We start from the raw sequence: 20,762 nt of genomic DNA, 5'->3' as shown, positions 1-20,762 counted from the left end.
AGCTGATAACGGCGATAAGGGAGAGCAACCTGCGCCGTCTCACACCTGTGGTGAGTCAAGATACGGGCGCGCACACGCACACACACAACACACCTCTATTCGCCAGCCGGTGAGGGCTTCTGCCTTGCCATAACGTCCTCGCCACAGACAAGCGGACAAGTTACGATTCCCACATCAGTGTGTGGCATATTGTGCGACGAAAGTGACTGAACTGTAGACCGCGCCCAGCCCGCGACTCGCGGGCAATATGCCCGCCAAAAGCAAGGCTCAAGAAGTAAATTTCGTTTATGCAATGAAATATTTTCAATTCGAAACTCTCGCTACACGACGCTGTTCTCTCATTGGTCCGCGCCGTTCTTAATATTGCCCTTGAATCACACAAAGTCTCGTTTTCATAAACGGCCAATCCGTCAGATGCGCTGGCCTGTAGTCTTCCAGCTACTTTAGTTGCAATTGCGGAACTAGAGATTTAGAGACGTGTAATCAAATTAATTTATGGTTCAAATGACAGAATTATAAGACTTAAGTTCTGAGGTCATCAGTCCCCTAGAAATTAGAACTACTTAAACCTAACCTAACTAACTTAAACCTAACATCACACACATCTATGCCCGAGGCACCATTCAAACCTGCGACCGTAGTGGTCGCGCGGTTCCAGACTGTAGCGCCTTGAACCGCTCGGCCACCCCGGCTGGCAAATTAATTTATGGAAATACAAGGAAATATTGTGTTATTTCTGTACAGTTGTGGTAAATAACGTTTTTCATCGTAGTTATAATTAATACAAGTCGGTAGAAGTTCGAAATCTTCACGTGGATTGCAATTACTGTCAATGTTTGCTGTCTAACAGTACCGTAATTTTGTTATAACACATTTAATTTGCTATCATATATATTGCTACAAATAAGAACCACATTTTAGCATGAACGTCTCTATAATGAGCTTTCACGAAATCTTTTTAGTTTCCTGTGCATTTTCTACTAAGGCAGATGATCGGTACAAATCGTGTTAGAACGGCACTTGATAGCGGAAGCTGCTTCTCTTGTCCTTCGTCTCCCCGCAGCAGTCATCATGCTCATTCCCCTCATACCCTCGGACAGTAGAGAAAATTCTTTATAACGTGGTCGCACTGCACTACTGCCTGGCCGGATCAACTTGCTCCTGTGTCTGGTCGGGAGTCATCGTACCGAAACTACTGTCACCTGATGTTGTGAGCTAACAGTATACATCCTACGTTCGACCGAACAACCCCCCCTCCCCCCTGACATATCAGCTTTTTTCTCCCTCGGCGCTTACTGTTAACTACTGTACATTATGTGCGGCCTGAAAATACTCGTCTTCTCCCACAGTCGCTCACGTAACTTAAAAGGCTGGACATCTACTGCTCCAGAAAGTGGGAACTAACTTGATCAAGGTATCATACACAGCCACGAATCGCATAGGGCTGAAAATCGCCGACAATGATACAAAAAAAACTACCTCTACGTATTGTAGCTTTTCCTCTTTGTACCTTAGAAGAGGAAAAGGAACAACAGATGCTATTGGCCTGTTAAGAACTACAGGGAAAAGATATATGGAAAAAGGTAGAGAAATCTTTGCTGTTTTTATAGATTTAGAAAAGGCTTGCGACAGAGTTAAGTGGAACAAGCTGATGGATATTTTGAAGAGGAAAGGAGTAGATTTGAAAGAGAGACGACTGATACAGAATCTATATTTACACCAGAAAGTAAGGATAAGGATTGGAAATGAAATATCAGAAGGAAGCAGCATTGGACGAGGTGTTAGACAAGGTTGTTGCCTTTCCCCGCTGTTGTTTAACGTATACCTTGAAGAGATTATTGCGAAAAGCTTAGATGGGAAAAGAGGAATATGTGTTGGTGGAAAGAGAATAGAGTGTATAAGATTTGCTGATGACATGGAATTTGTGGCAGAAAGTGAGCGGTCAGTGAATAACATGCTGAAAGATCTGAATGATGCTTGTGCGGAATATGGGATGCAAATAAACACAGCAAAAACAAAGAGTATGGTCATCAGTACAAGACGCAGACTGTCCAATATTAAAATAGGACAATCTACCACTAGCCAAGTAAGTGCATTTAAATATCTTGGACGCACAATAAATAAAGACTTGAGATGTCACCAGGAGGTGAAAATTCGAATTGGCACAGCGAAGGAATCATCCAACAGAAAGAGGAGACTCTTATGTGACAAATTAGATAAAGGACTATGGAAAAGGCTTGGCAAATGTTTTGTCTGGAGTGTGGCACTAATTGGGGCAGAAACATGGACGCTTAGACGAGACGATGAAAAAAGATTAGAAGCATTTGAGATGTGGATGTGGAGGAGAATTGAGAGAATAAGCTGGATGGAAAGAGTGAGTAATGCAAGAGTACTGGAAAAGTTGGTGAGAGAAGATGTCTGCTGAAGGTTGTAAGAGAAAGGAAAAAGAACTGGTTGGGACATTCATTGAGAAGGGAGTCCTTGATAGCAGATGCTTTGGAAGGATTTGTTTGTGGGAGAAGACAGAGGAAGGAGGAGATACAAGATGATAGACGACATAAAGGGAAGAGGAAATTTTGCAGACCTGAAGAGGATGGCAGAAGATCGGACAGCCTGGAGAACTACCATGTGAAAACCTGCCTTTAAGCAGAACAATGATGATGATGACGTAATGTACAGTTCACTGCTGAATTTATAGGAGTTCCACTATTTTAGGTACGAAGGCCATTCTGAAAGCAATGAGCAACAATTTTAAAATTTTCAATCTTTATTTTTCAGGCAAATCGAGTACACAATCTCAATTTACATACTATCTGTCACTTTTCAACAGAATCTCTATTTTTTCCCACATTTTCCCCATCATTCTGCAAGTTTGAAAATATTCTTATGTTAGAACTCTGGAAGATAGACACACACGGCTTGCCGAACATCCTCCACCGACTCGTAGAGTTGGGCTTGCGTCTGTTCCTTAACAGAACCTAGAAGGTAGCAGTCGGAGGGTAGCAAATCCACACTGTAGGGAGAATGTGAGGAGTTTCCCCGCCCAAATGTCTTTAACTTCACCATAGTGACACGACCAGAATGTGAGCTGCTTCACAGGGTGAAACGCACGATGGTGCTTCAAAAGCATCTAGATATAATGGGCTGTATTTATTATTTGTACATGTTTAAGAAAATCTGTCAGAATGTAACCCTGTATCCCAGAGGACAGGGTATATAACTTTCCAAGCAGATGGCACTCTCTTACTTGCGGTGATACCTGTGTAAACTCCGTTGGCCCTGTGTTCTTCTGGCAGCCTTTACACGAGGTGTTGGCGCAAGGCTGTTGGGAACTTATCGCAGCGCATATGGCTTCGTTATGTTTATAGCTGGTGGCGAAGAGGCAGATAAGACGAGTCAAGGCGCACGACTTAAAAGGGTTCGTCAGATTGCCGCAGCAATGAGACACCCAGACTTCTTAGCCACGGTTACCCTCGCTAAGATGTAATGCTCGTTCTTTGCAGTGAAGAGTGTTTTCATTGCTATTATTCTACGAACGAAAGCAGCGACGATCATGTGCAATTTCTTACCGACAGTTTGCTTACGAAGATTATTGTGGAACACTAAGAAGTTGTATCGCTACCTGTGCTCATTCGTTCAATAGATTCACAGAAGATTGCTTGTGTTCCCTTTTCAGTTATTGCGGTTACTATATTGAGAGCGAAATCTGAATCACTGAGCCAGTTCTCCCCCCCCCCCTTTTTTTTCTTTTTACACACAAAGTGCTGCTAGAGATGAAACACGCCTAAACTGTAAGAAAAAAAGAAAAATGCTAATGCTAGCACCCAGGACGGCTTGGGACTGCTAGAATTTTATCGCCCCATCATCACCTAGGAAACAAGTGATGCGCTACGGAACAATTGGTACAAAATTACTCTCAAACACAATTCACGAGACTGATACCTATCCATTCAGCTAGAAATAACTGCCGCGCGGCAAACAAAAAGCCAGTCTTGTTTGTATATGTCGTGTTGGCGCAATTTTGATACCATCTGTAGCTTTTCGTTTTGCAACGCATTCTCAGAAATGCAAAGGACAGAGGAGAAAACTGACTCCGTTAACGCAAAAATCTTCTTTAAACATGCTGTTTTCTAGATACACTCTGTAAATATTTACCGATGCGTTATCGGCGAGTCAGGAGTGAAGATAAGACGTATGTCGACAGACTTAGCTCTTTGCGATTGCGTCTCCAGGTAAAGTTTACTCAGACGATAGCTCGAAGTGAATCAGATGATGATCTGTGTACTCCGATTGAGACAAGAGCTGTAGGTACGAGAGTCAAATATTCCATTAGTTCCCGGAAAATATCTATATTACCTGTAGGTCAGCAATTTATCATTCAAAAACCTATCTAATATTTTACCCCGTGGAACAGCGTAGCTTTAAATTTATACAATTGCTGGAAATTAAAATAAGGACACTGAAGAATTTTTTTTCAGCGTTTCTGACAAGGAGTCCCCTGAGTGCGAAGTCACAAGTTCAGTCTTCAGTAACACTCATTTGAAAGTGTTGGGTTAACAGTTATGACAGAATAAATATTAGCTGCTAGTGACTCACCATGCGTATCAGGAGGGCGACAGAAAACGAGTGTCCGGTAGGTTGAATCCCGCACTGTGGTTGTGGTACAGAAAGAGAAAAGAAGAAAATGGCAGTGTGAGATAGAGAAAAGGACACGGTGGCAGTGGAACATAGCTGACAATGGCAGAACAGTGCTAAGAAAGGAGTGAAGGAGACAGTGCCAGTAGGACAGAAATAATGAGGAGGAGAGAGGAGAAGTAGGTGACAATCAGTGATAACGACAGACAGAGTGTATGACAATGACAACGAGGAAGAGAGAGATGGTGACAGTGAGAAGAGAGAGCAGCAGTGGGAATGAATGAATGAGATAGTAGCAGTAAGAGAGAGCAAATGGGAGAAAGCGACAGTCAGAGGAGAAGGTATTGGTAGAACAGAAAGAAGCAGGCAGAGACAGGAGACAATGACAGTTAGAGAGACACAAAGAGATAATGGCAATGAGTTGGGTTGAATGAGTGAGTGAGAATGGGCAAGTGGGAATGAATAGATATGAACGACTTACAGCGACCGACTAGTGGATGTGAGCGAGTTATAGTTAGGGGAACTTGTGGGAGTTAAGAAGTGAGATGCATGTTGAAAAGGGCGCAAGTATGTTCACATGCCAACGTTTTTGGGATGAATTTTAAAGGTACTGAGACAGATATAATGAGGCAGTTGGTACCCCTCTTTTCAGTCAGTCTTTTGAACAGGAGCATATTCGCCTTATTTATGCTTCGATAGGAGCGTTTTACCGCTGGTCTTATTTATATTTATTAATGTTCTAGAACAATTAAAACGGATAAGCCTGATTTCCAAGCTGCCGCTGATGTGGGGTGGCGTAGATGGTGCCACATATTGTACAGCAATGTAACTTGCTTGCTTATGCCATATACCGGGAAGGCCTGTAGCAAGATGGCATCGAACCAAACAAAACGTTTGTTCTTTAATTGTTTTTTATATATAGTTATGGAAACTATTCAAAATCGCTAAATTATTAAAAAGTATTGTATCTATGTAAATAAAATGTGGAATACTAAATATAAGGTGGATTCACACTTGTCGGAACGTAACCGTCACGTTTTTGAGCGTCTTCAGTCAGAGCAATTCCCGAGCATTCACACTACACGGCACATCAACGTTAAAATAATGCCGTGACGTTACAGCTGGTTCATAAAATACCCACAAGAGGCGCTATTTCGTATTTCATGTTAGATCGTCATAAAATGCCGAAGTTTAGTTTAAAGTAGCTTACAATGATTCTGTTGCACATGAAGACGAGGGACAGAAACAGCGAGAAAAAGTGTCTGTGTTAGAAAAATGTTAAAAAATCGAGATTACGAAGGAGAGTTCCTCACTCTTTATAAGGAGCTGGATGAGGAGGAGTCATCGTTATATAAATGAAAGCGGAGTCATCGTTCTATGAATATTTCAGGATTTCTAAACAACATTTTTTTACCTGTTAAGCAAGATACAAATAAAAATTACGAAGAGAAATTCAAGATTTAGGCGTCCATTTCACCACGGCAGAAGCTGATGGTTTGCGTAAGATGTGTCGACATGAGCAGTTTTGTCGAACTAAACAAAACAAGTATGGAGGTGCTACTTGTCGGCTGTAACAGGGATATATCACGTGACTCCAACAACGGCCCGTCGAAACATTCTTCCCGAGAAACCTTGACGTGACGTGTTGACGTTCCGTTGACGGCGTGTGTGAATGCAGAGGAGAATTTTCTGCCGCGACGGTGACGTTCCGTCAAGTGTGAATCCACCTTAAACTCTTACAGTCCACATCTGTATTACAAAAATGTCACCCTGTAGTCAGCAGAGTTGCGGGTTGCCTGTGTAACTGTTTCCAGGGGCAACAAAAATTTGATTTCCAGTATTTTGTTTAATTATTGACCGAATTAAAGAAATTTAACAACTGAAATGATCAATTCATTAAAAGGTATCTGTTACGTTAAAGTTTTAAAACAGTAAGTATTACAATCAGAAACTGTGCCTTTAGGCAGCCTATCTCACAGCTGAAATTAACCACACAATATTCATCCAGAATTTGTAAGAGAGCACTTAAACAGTTCCAAGAAACTTCACACGTAATTTTGAAACTTTTTCTCCTAAACACCCCCGGAAAATAATGAAAGTAAGAAAAGTTTATGTCCACGCAGTAAAACTTCGACGCCAGGCACGAAGTTTTTCTGCTACTAACGGTAGTCGCAACAAAAATGATTCAGATGGCTCTGAACATTATGAGACTTAACTTCTGAGGTCATCAGTCCCCTAGAACATAGAACCACTTAAACCTAACTAACCTAAGGACATCACACACATCCATGCCCGAGGCAGGATTCGAACCTGCGACCGTAGCGGTCGAGCGGTTCCAGACTGTAGCGCCTAGAACCGCTCGGCCACTCCGGTCGGTAGTCGCAACAAATTTTGCAGACGGTGTCCATATATACCACTGAATGTATCTGCAAAATTATATTACTGTACTACATGTAGTTCAGGAGGTATGACGTCATAAAAATAGAGATGCATGGAAGACATTCTGTCTTACAAATGGAACTTCGATTCGTTACAAAATCGGGGATATTTTTGGTAAAGTGTTACTGTTTATCCTATTGCATGAAAAGGATAAAATTTAATAAGGAACAAAGGCATACCAGACATGCAGCACGTCAAACAGTTCCTTCCCGGTAGGCACTTTATTACGTTGCCACACAGTACTGGAGACGGTCGAGAACAGCTATTTCCCGCCAGAGACCGCTTCTTGTTCGTTCTCAAAGGCTTCACTTCCAATAGCAACGGCCGTCAGTGGGTCATTAACAAGCAGTTGGCGAACGAACGTCCTGGGATAGCTCGTCACTGAGTCACTGCCTGCTGCTGCCGCGACTACTGAGTGGACGGAGCCAGACGGTAGCAGAGCTGGACAAAGCGCGGGTCACTGCCTCTCCGTCAGAAGGCGTTCAAAAAGAAACGAGCCGAAGGCATAATTACAGAACCAGTACCTGCGTTTTAGAAGTATTGACCTTGGCTGTGGAGACACTTGTCCCACTGTGACACAAGGCGGTGAATGGCTGTGTCTTAAAATTCCCGGGGCTGCGATGTTAAACAGTTCCGCACGTACAGTTGCATGTCGTCGTCCGAGGTGAATCGGGAAGGTTATGCTGACGTTCTTCTTTGACCAAGATGGCCCCCTTCTAATTCACTTCCTACAGCACGGGACAACAGAAAATGCCCAGCATTACTGAAACAAAAAAAATGGCTCTGAGCACTATGGGACTTAACATCCGTGGTCATCAGTCTCCTGGAACTTAGAACTACTTAAACCTAACTAACCTAAGGACGTCACACACATCCATGCCCGAGGCAGGATTCGAACCTGCGACCGTAGCAGTCGTGCGGTTCCGGACTGAGCGCCTAGAACCCAGCATTACTCGCAAACCTTGACTACCCTTCGCGAAGCGATCAAATCAAAACGACCAGGAAATCTCACCGTGGGATCATTCTGCTCCACGACAATGCAAAGCCTCATACGGTCAACACAGTCGCGGCACTCTTGCAGAAATTCGAAAGGGAAGTTCTCGGCCACCCTCCATAGAGTCCGGATCTCTCTCCGGTGATTACGCCATTTTTGGTCCCCTTAAAAAGGCTTTGAGGGGCAAACGATTCACTTCGGACGACGACGTCCAGCTGTACGTGCGGAACTGGTTAACATCGCAGCCCCGGGAATTTTATGAGACAGCCATTCACCGCCTTGTGTCACAGTGGGACAAGTGCCTCAACAGCCAGGGTCAATACTTCTAACATATGGGGGTACTGGTTTCTGTATAATGCCTCCGGCTCGTTTCTTTTTGAACGCCCCTTATACAGGGTGGTCCATTGATCGTGACCGGGCCAAATATCTCACGAAATCAGCGTCAAACAAAACAACTACGAAGAACGAAACTTGTCTACTTTGAAGGGAGAAACCAGATGGCGCAATGGTTGGCCCGTTACATGGCGCTGCCATAGGTCAAACGGATATCAACTGCTTTTTTTTTTTTTTTTAATAGGAACCCCCATTCTTTATTACATGTTCGTGCAGTACATAAAGAAATATGAATGTTTTAGTTGGACCTTTTTTTCGCTTTGTGATTGATAGCGCTGTAATAGTCACAATCCTATAAGTACGTGGTATCACGTAACGTTCTGCCAGTGCGGACGGTATTTGCTTCGTGATACATTACCCGAATTAAAAAGGACCGTTTACCAATTGCAGAAAAGGTCGATATCGTGTTGTTGTAGGGCTATTGTGATGAAAATGCCCAACGGGCGTGTGCTGTGTGCGCTGCTCGGTATCCTGGGCGACATCATGAAACTGACTGGACCGTATGTTATTTAAGAAAGCAGGAAGTGTTCAGCCACATGTGAATCGTCGGCAACAAATGATGATGCCCTAGTAGTTGTTTTAGCTGCTGTCGCGGCTAATCCGCACTTAAGTAGCAGACAAATTGCGCGAGAATCGGGAGATTCAAAAACGTCGGCGTTGAGAATGCCACATCAACATCGATTGCACCCGTACCATATTTCTATGCACCAAGAATTGCATGGCGACGACTTTGAACGTCGTGTACAGTTCTGCCACTGGGCACAAAATAAATTACGGGACGATGACAGATTTTTTGCATGCGTTCTATTTAGCGACGAAGCATCATTCACCAACAGCGGTAACGTAAACCTGCATAATATGCACCAGCGAGCAACGGAAAATCCACGATGGCTGCAGACAAGTGGAACATCAGCGAGCCTGGGGGGTTAATGTATGGTGTGGCGTTATGGGAGGAAGGATAATTGACCCCCATTTTATCGGTGGCAATCTAAATGGTGCAATGTATGCTGATTTCCTACGTAATGTTCTACCGATGTTACTACAAGAAGTTGCACTGCATGGCAGAATGGCGATGTACTTCCAACATGATGGATGTCTGGCACATAGCTCGCGTGCGGTTGAAGCGGTATTGAATAGCATATTTCATGACAGGTGGATTGGTCGTCGAAGCACCATACCATACCATGGCCCACACGTTCACCGGATCTGACGTCCCCGGATTTCCTTCTGTGGGGAAAGTTGAAAGATATTTTCTATCGTGATCCACCGACAACGCCTGACAACATGCGTCAGTGCATTGTCAATGCATGTGCGAACATTACGGAAGGCCAACTATTCGCTGTTGAGAGGAATGTCGTTACACGTATAGCCAAATGCATTGAGGTTGACAGACGTCATTTTGAGAATATATTACATTAATGTGGTATGTACAGGTAATCACGCTGTAACAGCATGCGTTCTCAAAAACGATAAGTGCACAAAGGTACATGTATCACATTGGAACAACCGAAATAAAATGTTCAAACGTTCCTACGTTGTGTATTTTAATTTAAAAACCCTACCTGTTACCAATTGTTCGTCTAAAATTGTGACTATTACAGCACCATCTATCACAAAGCGAAAAAAGTGGTCAACTAAAACATTCATATTTCGTTACGTACTACACGAATATGTAATAATAAATGGGGGTTCGTATTTAAAAAACGCAGTTGATATCCGTTTGACCTATGGCAGCGCCATCTAGCGGGCCAACCATAGCGCCATCTGGTTTCCCGCTTCAAGCTAGGCAAGTTTCGTTCTTCGTAGTTTTTTCGTTTGACGCTTATTTCGTGAGATATTTGGCCCGGTCACGATCAATGGACCACCCTGTATACAGTAGGTAGTGTACGCCCACACCACGCCCTGTTCTTGAGAAGTAGCGCAGTAGTATGACAACATAAGGGCACGAATCATTAAGTCCGTTTTACACGAGCGACATTCTGGTCAGAATCGACTACTCGTGGTGGGTGTGCGTCACGTTCTTGCGTGTAAATCGGCCGCCAACCACATCGCGAGTGGGTCTGTGATTTCAGTGGCAAATTGATTACGCAGACTGCAGAGTTCTAAAATACTGTGTATACTGATGACAACCAATGCGCGGAAACAGCAACCTGTGGTGTCGTCTGTTAACGTATAAAGTTAAACGATTCTCGCCGCGTTCACTCATGTTATGGTAGAGGATTTTGTAGTTCACGAGGTCTACCCGGTGAAGCAAAACGCTTGTAGTGTGTACAAATAAGTATGTACATTTTTAAAGAATACTGTTAACTCGTCTTATCTGGCGGTGAATAGCGAAATAGTTTTGAGGTTTCACAACTGATTGATATAAATACACTTGGTACTACCAATGTCTGTCGCATACCATTAACTTCCCCACCCCCTATTCTTTAAAAACTCTAACTCCCTTGTACAGAACAACTTCAAACGTCTGATTGCTTTACAAATGAGTTAATAGGTTAAATATTTGATGTTAAATATGTGAAACCAGTATGCGAGAAAATTTTGGAAAAGTTTTAAAATTATGTTTAAAGTATGCTGGAAGTCTCCAAGTGCTGTCATTATCAAACACTACACGAGCATAGTATGGAGAACTTGCGCTCCGTTATAAGAAAAGCTAGCTTTTCACGTTTCTAAATGTTTATGGCGTCGTGCTACCTGGGCTGATGTGGATGGAATGGAAAAAGTGAATCTCTTATACTCTAATTTTGATGCAGAAACAACTGGAAAATAGAGTTATAGATGTTAAAATGGTTTCTAGTGTTTCCTTGGAAAGTGAACAAAGAGTCCTACTTGGCCGCTTCAGGTTCAATAAGTTGAAGTAACTGAGATGGGCACAGGCGAAAAAAACTCGGACATGGAAACTGAAGGTCAGTGATAAAGTGGGGGGAGTCCCAAGACAACATCAAAACTGCACTGACAAGAAATGATACAAAAACAGTTGCGGAAGACTGGAAGGGTCTGAAAGAAATTGGTCCTTGTGCTCAAAATGGTTCAAATGGTTCTGAGCACTATGGGACTTAACATCTGTGGTCATCAGTCCCCTAGAGCTTAGAACTACTTAAACCTAACTAACCTAAGGACATTACACACATCCATGCCCGAGCCAGGATTCGAACCTGTGACCGTAGCGGTCGCGCGGTTCCAAACTGAAGCGCCTAGAACCCCTCGGCCACTCTGGCCGGTGGTCCTTGTGCAATAAATAATTGGAAGTGTTCCGGGGCTTTATGTATACCCTTATATAGTAGTGTGGTATCTTCTGCTGCTCGTGGGCTTGCTTTTAAATTGGTGTCTCTGTGAAGCTGCGAGGGACTCGCCGCTGTGGAACGTCTTGGAGTTTGCTTGTGCCAATGTTTCTTAGGTGTCTGCTCTTTTCTCTGTACTTGTCTAGCTTTTTGTAGATTGTTGTGGCCAGCTTCTTCACTATTGTTTCTATTGTGTCCGTCTCCAAGGCTTTGTGGAGAGTTGTTCTTTTTGTCCATACGGGATCGTTTAAGATCAATGGAACGGCTTTATTCTGGACTGTCTGCAGTCCCTGTTTTTTGGATTTTCTGGCTATTCCCCAAGATGTGGGGCCGTAGGTCATTATGGGGAGGAAAGTTGTTTTATCTAGGTTGTTTTTGGTTTCTTGTCTTACGTTTTTACTCCTAAAGAGTGGAAATAGTTAGCAAGGTTGAGCGCTTATGTTTTCTTCTCGTTGATGTGTTGGTGGTAGCCGGCCGGTGTGGCCGTGCGGTTCTAGGAGCTACAGTCTGGAACCGCGTGACCGCTACGGTCGCAGGTTCGAATCCTGCCTCGGGCATGGATGTGTGTGATGTCCTTAGGTTAGTTAGGTTTTAGTTGTTCTAAGTTCTAGGGGACTTATGACCACAGATGTTAAGTCCCATAGTGCTCAGAGCCATTTAAACAATTTTTTTGGTGGTGGTAAGTTAACTTTCTATCTATTGTAACGCCTAGGCATTTGACTTCTTTCCTCCAGGGCAATTCTCGTGCGTTGAGGTGCAGTGTTTCTAGGTGTGTGGGTAGCTTTCTAGTGAAGTACACGGCTGTCGTCTTTCCTGCGTTCAGTGTCATCTTGTTTAGGCGGCACCAGTAACGAGTGGTCGTTGAAGTTTCCTGGTGTTAGCCAGGTGTGTTTTGACGCCTGTGTAAAAGGCGGTATCGTCCGCGAATTGGGCGATGCCACAAAAGTAGTGCTTTTACCGCCCTAAAACTGCGATCTGAACCCGATAGAATTGGCACACGCCAAAATAAAAGACCGTTTCAGGGAGAACACTCTCACTGCTGACATGTCCAATGAAAGACTGCAGAATCTTGTTAATGTTGCTTTCCTTTCAGTTACTTACTGCAGGAATGTTCAGCAGCTGGAGCAAGAGTATTGGACACTAGATGGAAAAATGTAAATAGCAATCAATGAAGTTATATCATCAATACCACGACCTCAAGTGATGATGATCTTGAATCTAACACAAATGACAGTGATCTTTAGTGAACATTATTTTGACAGTTCTTCCAGGCACAATCAATTACACTTTGTTAACATTACTGCTATGCTGCGTTCGCTAAATGCAATATGTAAACAGATTCCAAAAATCAGTTTTTGACTTTCAGTTCATAGTGTCGTAAGTAGTACATTCATCTACTTTCATTTTCATTGATTTGAAAAATAAAAAAAAAAAATACAAATTGTACATAAAACTCTCGTGCAGGAATATGTCAATAAATCAGATGATTTCCGGTCTGACGGAAGTGGCACTGAAGCGGGAAATATTTCCGAATGCCGCCTCCGATTTCATGTTAAGCACGAAAGGCAAACAGCCGACACCTTCCTCTCCTCACCCTTCGGCAATCCGAATACGAGGGCACTATCGTTCCCCACATCCACTGCACCAATCGTCAACTTATCTTGGATAAATATGTTGTTCTCTTCCAGATATGCACCCTTCTTACCACAAACTATTAGTGCTCTACAATACTGCACAATCTACTGCAGATCTAAAGTTTAGATAATCCACAATTTGTGTTTATAGCGATAAATATGGAATTGTTCTACCAATGAGGAATGCAAGAATCTGTCGATATGTAGTCTTATTTTCAACATGACGTTGCCCAGTACACTGATACTGCCTAAAGAACACGCTGGTAATTTTCCACACCTTCTCTGGGCTGCAACAACAGTATCGTTGTCCGAAAAAATCCTGTAAAATTTTACTTTTGTCCCAGCAAGGGCTGAGCCGTTACATTTGATAAGCTCTGACACAAACACTTCTGGAGACATTCGCTAGTTGTACAGTCCCACTGGAGGACGATCTGATATTCGACAAAAAGGATACATATCGTTCCATTAATAGCAGTTCAACAGTTTCTATTGCTTCTATAAGCGTCTTTATGTTACATAACTCAATATCTCACAAAGGTATTATTGTCACCACTGTAGTAAAAAATTTGGAATTTAGCGGATGTTCAATATTTCTATGTATATAATTCTAACTTCTGCTGTAAATTCCAAATTAAATCTGCCAAGGTGAATAGTCTTTCCACAACAGGAACAGCATACTTTTGCTAGTGCAGAAGGGCGTGCGGGAAGCAAGGTTCGCCCCAAAATATTGACTGCAGATGGGATAGAAGCGATGCGGTAGACGCCAAGCCTCCCTCATGCGGAGCAACCGAAAACGTACGGGAACTAACTTGAGTTTCGTACCGAGCAAGGCTTAAATGAAACAATTAGCAATAAACGATGTAGAAGTTTTCTTGCTGAGTGTCACATAACTGGAAATAAAGAAAGAGATGTACTCTTAGTGATAGCAATAATCACTGAATTAATAAATGATCCATCGCACCGTCAGAAATTAACAAGGGCACCCACTTATTGGAATGGGTGTGGGAAGGGTTAAAGAGGGAGTGTGTGTGTGTGTGTGTGTGTGTGTGTGTGTGTGTGTGTGTGTGTGTGTGTGTGTGTGTGTTGGGGGGGGGGGGGGGAGGAGGCTAGATTTCCAAACGAAAGTGATCTCCGTGATGAAACTGATTAATTCCGTTCTTGGAAACTGACGCTGGCATCACAGGTGACAACCGATGACGCTGTTACAACGTGGGTTTTCGCCTGTTTCTGTAGTTCATAACAGGCACTTTCTACAACGGGTTGATAGTAGCAACCCCTACCCATCACCAATTTTACGATGACAAACCTTGACACGTAACTAACCTCCCGATTTCTTGAGTTTCAGAGACGAGGAAAACATTAGAGATAGACAGCAAGCGCCTTGTTACAACACGAAGAAAATGATACTCATTATTTACGTCTAAAGAAAATGGATTATTGGCAAAAAACTTTACGCATTCTTTCAATTCACAATGTTCGCTCATCTCTTTGGGAAGATAATACCCCTGATACTGAGACTTACATTTCGAAAGTATTTGTATGGAGTGTAGCCACGTATAGAAGTGAAATGTGGACGATAAATAGTTTAGACAAGAAAAGAATAGAAGCTTTCGAAATGTGGTGCTACAGAAGAATGACCAAGATTAGATGAGTAGATCACACAACTAATGAGGATGTACTGAATATAACTGGGGAGAAGAGAAATTAGAGGCACAACTTGACTAGGAGAAGGGATCAGTTGGTACGACACGTTCTGAAGCATCAAGGGATCACCAGTTTAGTATTGGAGGGCAGCGTGGAGGGTAAAAATCGTAGAGGGAGACCAAGCAGATTCAGAAGGATGTAGGTTGCAGCAAGTACTGGGAAATGAAGAAGCTTTCACAACAGGATAGAGTAGCATGGAGAGTTGCATCGAATCAGTCTCGGGACTGACGATCACAACAACAATAAATATTACAAGGGAAACGCCCCATCGCAGATCCCTCAGATTTTGTGGTAAGATGGCCTAGTGGATAGCCTGTCAAAAATTTAACACAGATCAAGTATGAGAATAGGAAGAAGGTGTACTTTAACTGTGAAAAAAGAAACAAGTCAACAGTCGAAGCTTAAGATCTGCAACATCGAGTGAATTGCAAGAACAAAGGAGTCGTGGCTGTGTGGTCACCGTGTTGGACTGTAACTACATGTTGGAAGCCACTGAGGAGTGTGTGTGTGTGTGTGTGTGTGTGTGTGTACGACCTCCCTCGAGTCCCTTTTTTTTTCACAAAATTATGAACGTTCCGTCCGGTCATTAGACGCGTTGTCCGCCCCGGTAGCTGAGTGGTCAGCGCGACAGACTGTCAATCCAAAGTGCCCGGTTCGATTCCCGGCTGGGTCGGAGATTTTCTCCAACCAGGGACTGGGTGTTGTGTTGTCCTAATCATCATCATCATTTCATCCCCATCGACGCGCAAGTCGCCGAATTGGCGTCAAATCGAAAGACTTGCACCAGGCGAACGGTCTACCAGACGGGAGGCCCTCGTCACACGACATTTCATTTTCATTTGACGCGTTAGTTCTCCTTCTGCAGTCTTGGCAATTGTCATACTATACACTTAGAATATGAGTAATGTGGTAAGAATACATTACTGTGGCAAGTAAATGTTATAAATAGTGAGACTAGGTAAGATGCTGCATAGATCCCACTCATATGAAAAAAAACGAAAACAAAACAAAAACGGATGTGAACTATGTTCCAACAAAGGAATGTAAGAGAGAAAACTTCCGAATCGGGACACGAGGCATAACACGCGATACTTCTGCATAACAAATAAGAGATCAGTATGTCTGGAGGTCCCTTCCTTACACCACACGTCACGGACACAAATTTGAATGAAGCGAACAGACGCGTCAATGACCGGACGGACAGTTCATAATTTTGTCCACCGCACAACCACGAAGCCGTGCTATTCAACTGCGCTCGATGTTGCACATCTTAAGCTTGGACCGTTCACTGTTTCTATTTTGTTTCTTTTTTCACTGTTCACACCTTCTTCCCGTTTCCACGGCTGATCTATGTTCAGTTTTTTAACGGGCTATCCACTGGGCCATCTTACTACAAAACCTGAGGGCGGTGCGATGGGGAGTTTCCCTTGCCAGTCACGGCCCTAGGCGGAAAGTGAACCGCTTTTGCTAACAGCTGCGCTACCAAACCACGCGTGCCAGCCTCCATAAATGATTTCTAAAAACGAACTGCAAATTATTTTATATTCTCTCTGTTCAATGTCGCTTCCGCTTTTCTTGAAGCGAATAAGTATTTTTTTTATACAGGATATTTCAGGATAAGGCTGACGTCGGTTGACGACACACACACACACACACACACACACACACACACACACACACACACACACACACACTATTCTCAGTGACTTCCAACAAGTAGACAACTGAAACTGACAGGAGTGAGTGAGATGGATGCTTTCGTAAATAATCACGGCATTACTTCTTGTGTTTTATTGTTTTATTCGCGTTTAGAAATTATATCCTTAAATTAAGCAGACTAACTGAACGTAATTTATTTTATAGTTCGTGTAGGCATTGCTACGTTCTAACTAAACCAGGAGTGCACAGTCCTTTAAAACAAAGTTGGATTAAGAACTAAGCAGCAAAACACAACATACATAGCAATCGGTTAATCTCTCTCTCTCTCTCTCTCTCAAAACGCAGTGCGCCCGTCGCAATCTTGTTTTTGTGCTTCATGGTGCCTTTGCTAGGTTTTTATTGCCACTCCAGTAGAGAAACGCTAATACTTGGTGAATGAATTTGCACAAATTTGACTTCATTAGCGCACTTCGCATTCCAGTGTTTTATGTCACTGCAGTGATTTGGCATTTTCATTTTTTTTCTTTTGCCATGTATTGAATGAGTGGAACAGGGAACTGTATCTATGCTTTATAGATCTAGAAAAGGCATATGACCGGGTTCCTAGGAGAAAGTTATTGTCTGTTCTACGAGATTATGGAATAGGAGGCAAATTTTTGCAAGCAATTAAAGGTCTTTACATGGATAGTCAGGCAGCAGTTAGAGTTGACGGTAAATTGAGTTCATGGTTCAGAGTAGTTTCAGGGGTAAGACAAGGCTGCAACCTGTCGCCACTGTTGTTCATATTATTTATGGATCATATGTTGAAAACAATAGACTGGCTGGGTGAGAGTAAGATATGTGAACACAAAATAAGCAGTCTTGCATATGCGGGATGACTTAGTTGTGATGGCAGATTCGATTGAAAGTTTGCAAAGTAATATTTCAGAGCTAGATCAGAAATGTAAGGACTATGGTATGAAGATTAGCATTTCCAAAACGAAACTAATGTCAGTGGGAAAGAAATATAAACGGATTGAGTGCCAAATAGGAGGAACAAAGAACAGTTTCAAGTACTTAGGATGCATATTCTCACAGGATGGCAACATAGTGAAAGAACTGGAAGCGAGGTGTAGCAAAGCTAATGCAGTGAGCGCTCAGCTACGACCTACTCTCTTCTGCAAGAAGGAAGTCAGTACCAAGACTAAGTTATCTGTGCACCGTTCAATCTTTCGACCAACTTTGTTGTATGGGAGCGAAAGCTGGGTGGATTCAGGTTACCTTATCAACAAGGTTGAGGTTACGGATATGAAAGTTGCTAGTATGATTGCAGGTACTAGTAGATTGGAAAAATGGCAGTAGGGTGTCCACAATGAGGAAATCAAAGAAAAACTGGGAATGAACTCTATAGATGTAGCAGTCAGGATGAACAGGCTTAGACGGTGGGGTCATGTTACACGCATGGGAGAAGCAAGGTTACCCAAGAGACTCATGGGTTCAGCAGTAGAGGGTAGGAGGAGTCGGGGCAGACCAAGGAGAAGGTACCTGGATTCGGTTAAGAATGATTTTGAAGTAATAGGTTTAACATTAGAAGAGGCACCAATGTTAGCAATGAATAGGGGATCATGGAGGAATTTTATAAGGGGGCTATGCTCCAGACTGAACGCCGAAAGTCATAACCAGTCAAATGAAGATGATGCATTGAATAACTAACGCTATGGGTGTTCAAGCCTCGCTTGGTTAGTGAAATTTCTGTATGGCTGCTAATAACGTAGCATTAACGGGCACTAATCTAAAACTTAACCATCCATTCTGATAGGATGAATAGTTTAATAAGAACCATATTGGTTAGTATTGTCTGGACTGCTCAGGATCGAGCGATTTTGGCACCTCGCAAAGTTGTTGTGCCGACCTATTTTCTGTCAGTGACAAACCAGTCAAATACAGCTCGCAAAGTTGTTGTGCCAACCTATTTTCTGTCAGTGACAAACCAGTCCAATACAGTCTCATGATTTAAGTTTTTGGCTGTTTTGTTCTCTTATAATGGCTCAACTTGAAGTTTTAAAATTATTTGTCCGTTCAGGACGGACAGATTTCTTAGTAATGTACCTGTTTTAAATGTTCATCATCCATAACGTACTCGACTGAAAGAAGGAATACGTTGATGACACATCACGATGCACCAGGAAATAGTTAATATGGTAGCAGAGGGAAATGCGTGTGAGCGGGCGTGGGGCGCACTAAGCAGATCCAAATAGATGGAAGTAGTTGTTGTTATGCAGATATGAAAAGACTTGAGGGGAGAGCTGCATCAAACCGGTCTGCAGACTAAAAAATCGGGATTAGGTCAGTGTGAATATTCCACTTATGGAAGGGAATGCTTCGTAATGACCGAAAATCATGAGGGAAGCCTGTTAGCTTCGGTGCGGGTTGGCAGACTCGGGCTATCCTTAGAACCTGATCATGAGGAACGCCGCCCACACAGCGCGTTGACACTGCCAGACATTTTCAAACTGCCTCCGCCACAGGCATTTGGCTTTCGAGACAAGATTATATTTAAATTCCTATTCAGCAAGAGCGCTGATAGGCGCAATGTTGAGCACCATAAAACCAGTATCACGAAACAATCGTCTTCTGCTCAGTGTAGCCTTGCAACGAGAGCGTGATCTCCACTATGCCTTGCCGACGTGGCCGCTACGCTATCACAGAGGCGACTGTGCCCTTTAAAAGAGAACGGGTGCTCCGGCGGCCGGTGCGCGCCGACGCCACCTACCTGAGCGCGCAGGACGCCGCCTCTACGGACGACGAGCGCAGTGCCAGAGGCGAAGCGGATGCTGACGCCCGGCTGCACCACCAGCGAGCCGCGCACTTGGAGCGTCGCCCGCGCCTCGTAGCGCCTCCCCGCGGCCAGCACCAGCTCGGCACCAGCCGCCACCTCGGCGGGAAGCAGCTCGGCCTCCGGCTGCTGGGCGCCGCAACCGGCGACCAGAACCACCAAGCACCACAGCACACGATGACTGCGACGGCACCGCTGCGCCATCGTCACACACCGACCGCGTCCTTACTCACTCGTCTACTGGAGGGAACGGCCGCGCCTGAGGACGACTGCGGATCGCACCTTTCCCCCTCCAGCACTGCCGCTTGACCCCCACTCACTCCCACAGGTGCGCGCGCAGCCGGCTACCGGTAAATTACGGAGTCTGCCACGGGCAACGATTTATGCGGTATTAGAAGATAATACATCGACGATAAGACTATGTCGAAATTACATTTGTCGACGTATTCGCATTTCATATCTGTGACATACGTGCATTGTTTGTCAACAGTACACTACACAATGTGTTGAAGTCGGGTCACTGAACTGAAATCTGTCTGTCCGAAGCTCAAACAGTTCGACGTTTATGAAGAAAAAGAGTTTCTCTCGCATAATCAGCACGGATTGAGACAAAAAGATCATCCGTTTGAAAATCATGTCTTTATTAAGATACAAGATCTCCCAACATTTGATGCAAGTGAACAAATTCCGTATTCTTCGATCACCGAAAGGCGTTCGACAATGTACAGAATTGGCGAATTCTAAACAATATACGATCACGTCACTGTAGTGCCCCAAAGAAAGCGCAATAGAACCACTACGATCTCACTATACATAAATAATACACCATGCACGGTCAACAGTAATATAAGATGGATCGCCGACTGCTGTCGGCGACAAGAAAGCTTCGTCATAGAACGATCTCAAGGATATCCAGATAGACATTTAAAATAAATTCCAGTTTGTCTAATGAGTTGTAGCTATCTTCAAATGATATTAACAGAAGGATAGTGCCTATAACGAATATTTATAACCCAACAGTATCCGATTACATTAGTGATGAGTCTCTTGAGTACGTCACATCGTATAAACACGTAAGGGTGACATTACGAAGCGACATGAAATGGGACAACCGTAAGAAATTAGTGTTAGATAAAGCGAATGAAACTTATTGAATATCTTTGAAGGATCCTGCAACAGACTGCGATATTAGACTGTAATTCTAACCG

At 43.5% G+C, this 20,762-nt stretch overlaps 1 protein-coding gene across 1 annotated transcript in view; it reads right to left on the bottom strand.

The window, feature by feature from the left end:
- The window catches only part of LOC126279060 (protein bark beetle), a 313,877-nt gene extending 294,081 nt beyond the window's left edge, over positions 1-19,796 (bottom strand). The window contains exon 1 of the mRNA XM_049979491.1: positions 19,492-19,796. Coding sequence (XP_049835448.1) covers positions 19,492-19,758 — 267 coding nt within the window. The 5' untranslated portion in view covers positions 19,759-19,796. The remainder of the gene's footprint in view (positions 1-19,491) is intronic.
- Between the last annotated feature and the right edge of the window lie 966 nt (positions 19,797-20,762).

The sequence above is a fragment of the Schistocerca gregaria genome, chromosome 6 (genome assembly GCF_023897955.1).
Source record: "Schistocerca gregaria isolate iqSchGreg1 chromosome 6, iqSchGreg1.2, whole genome shotgun sequence".
NCBI classification, from domain to species: Eukaryota; Metazoa; Arthropoda; class Insecta; order Orthoptera; family Acrididae; genus Schistocerca; species Schistocerca gregaria.
The sequence above is the reverse complement of the archived record's forward strand: the minus strand, read 5'-3'. Positions and strand labels throughout refer to the sequence as shown.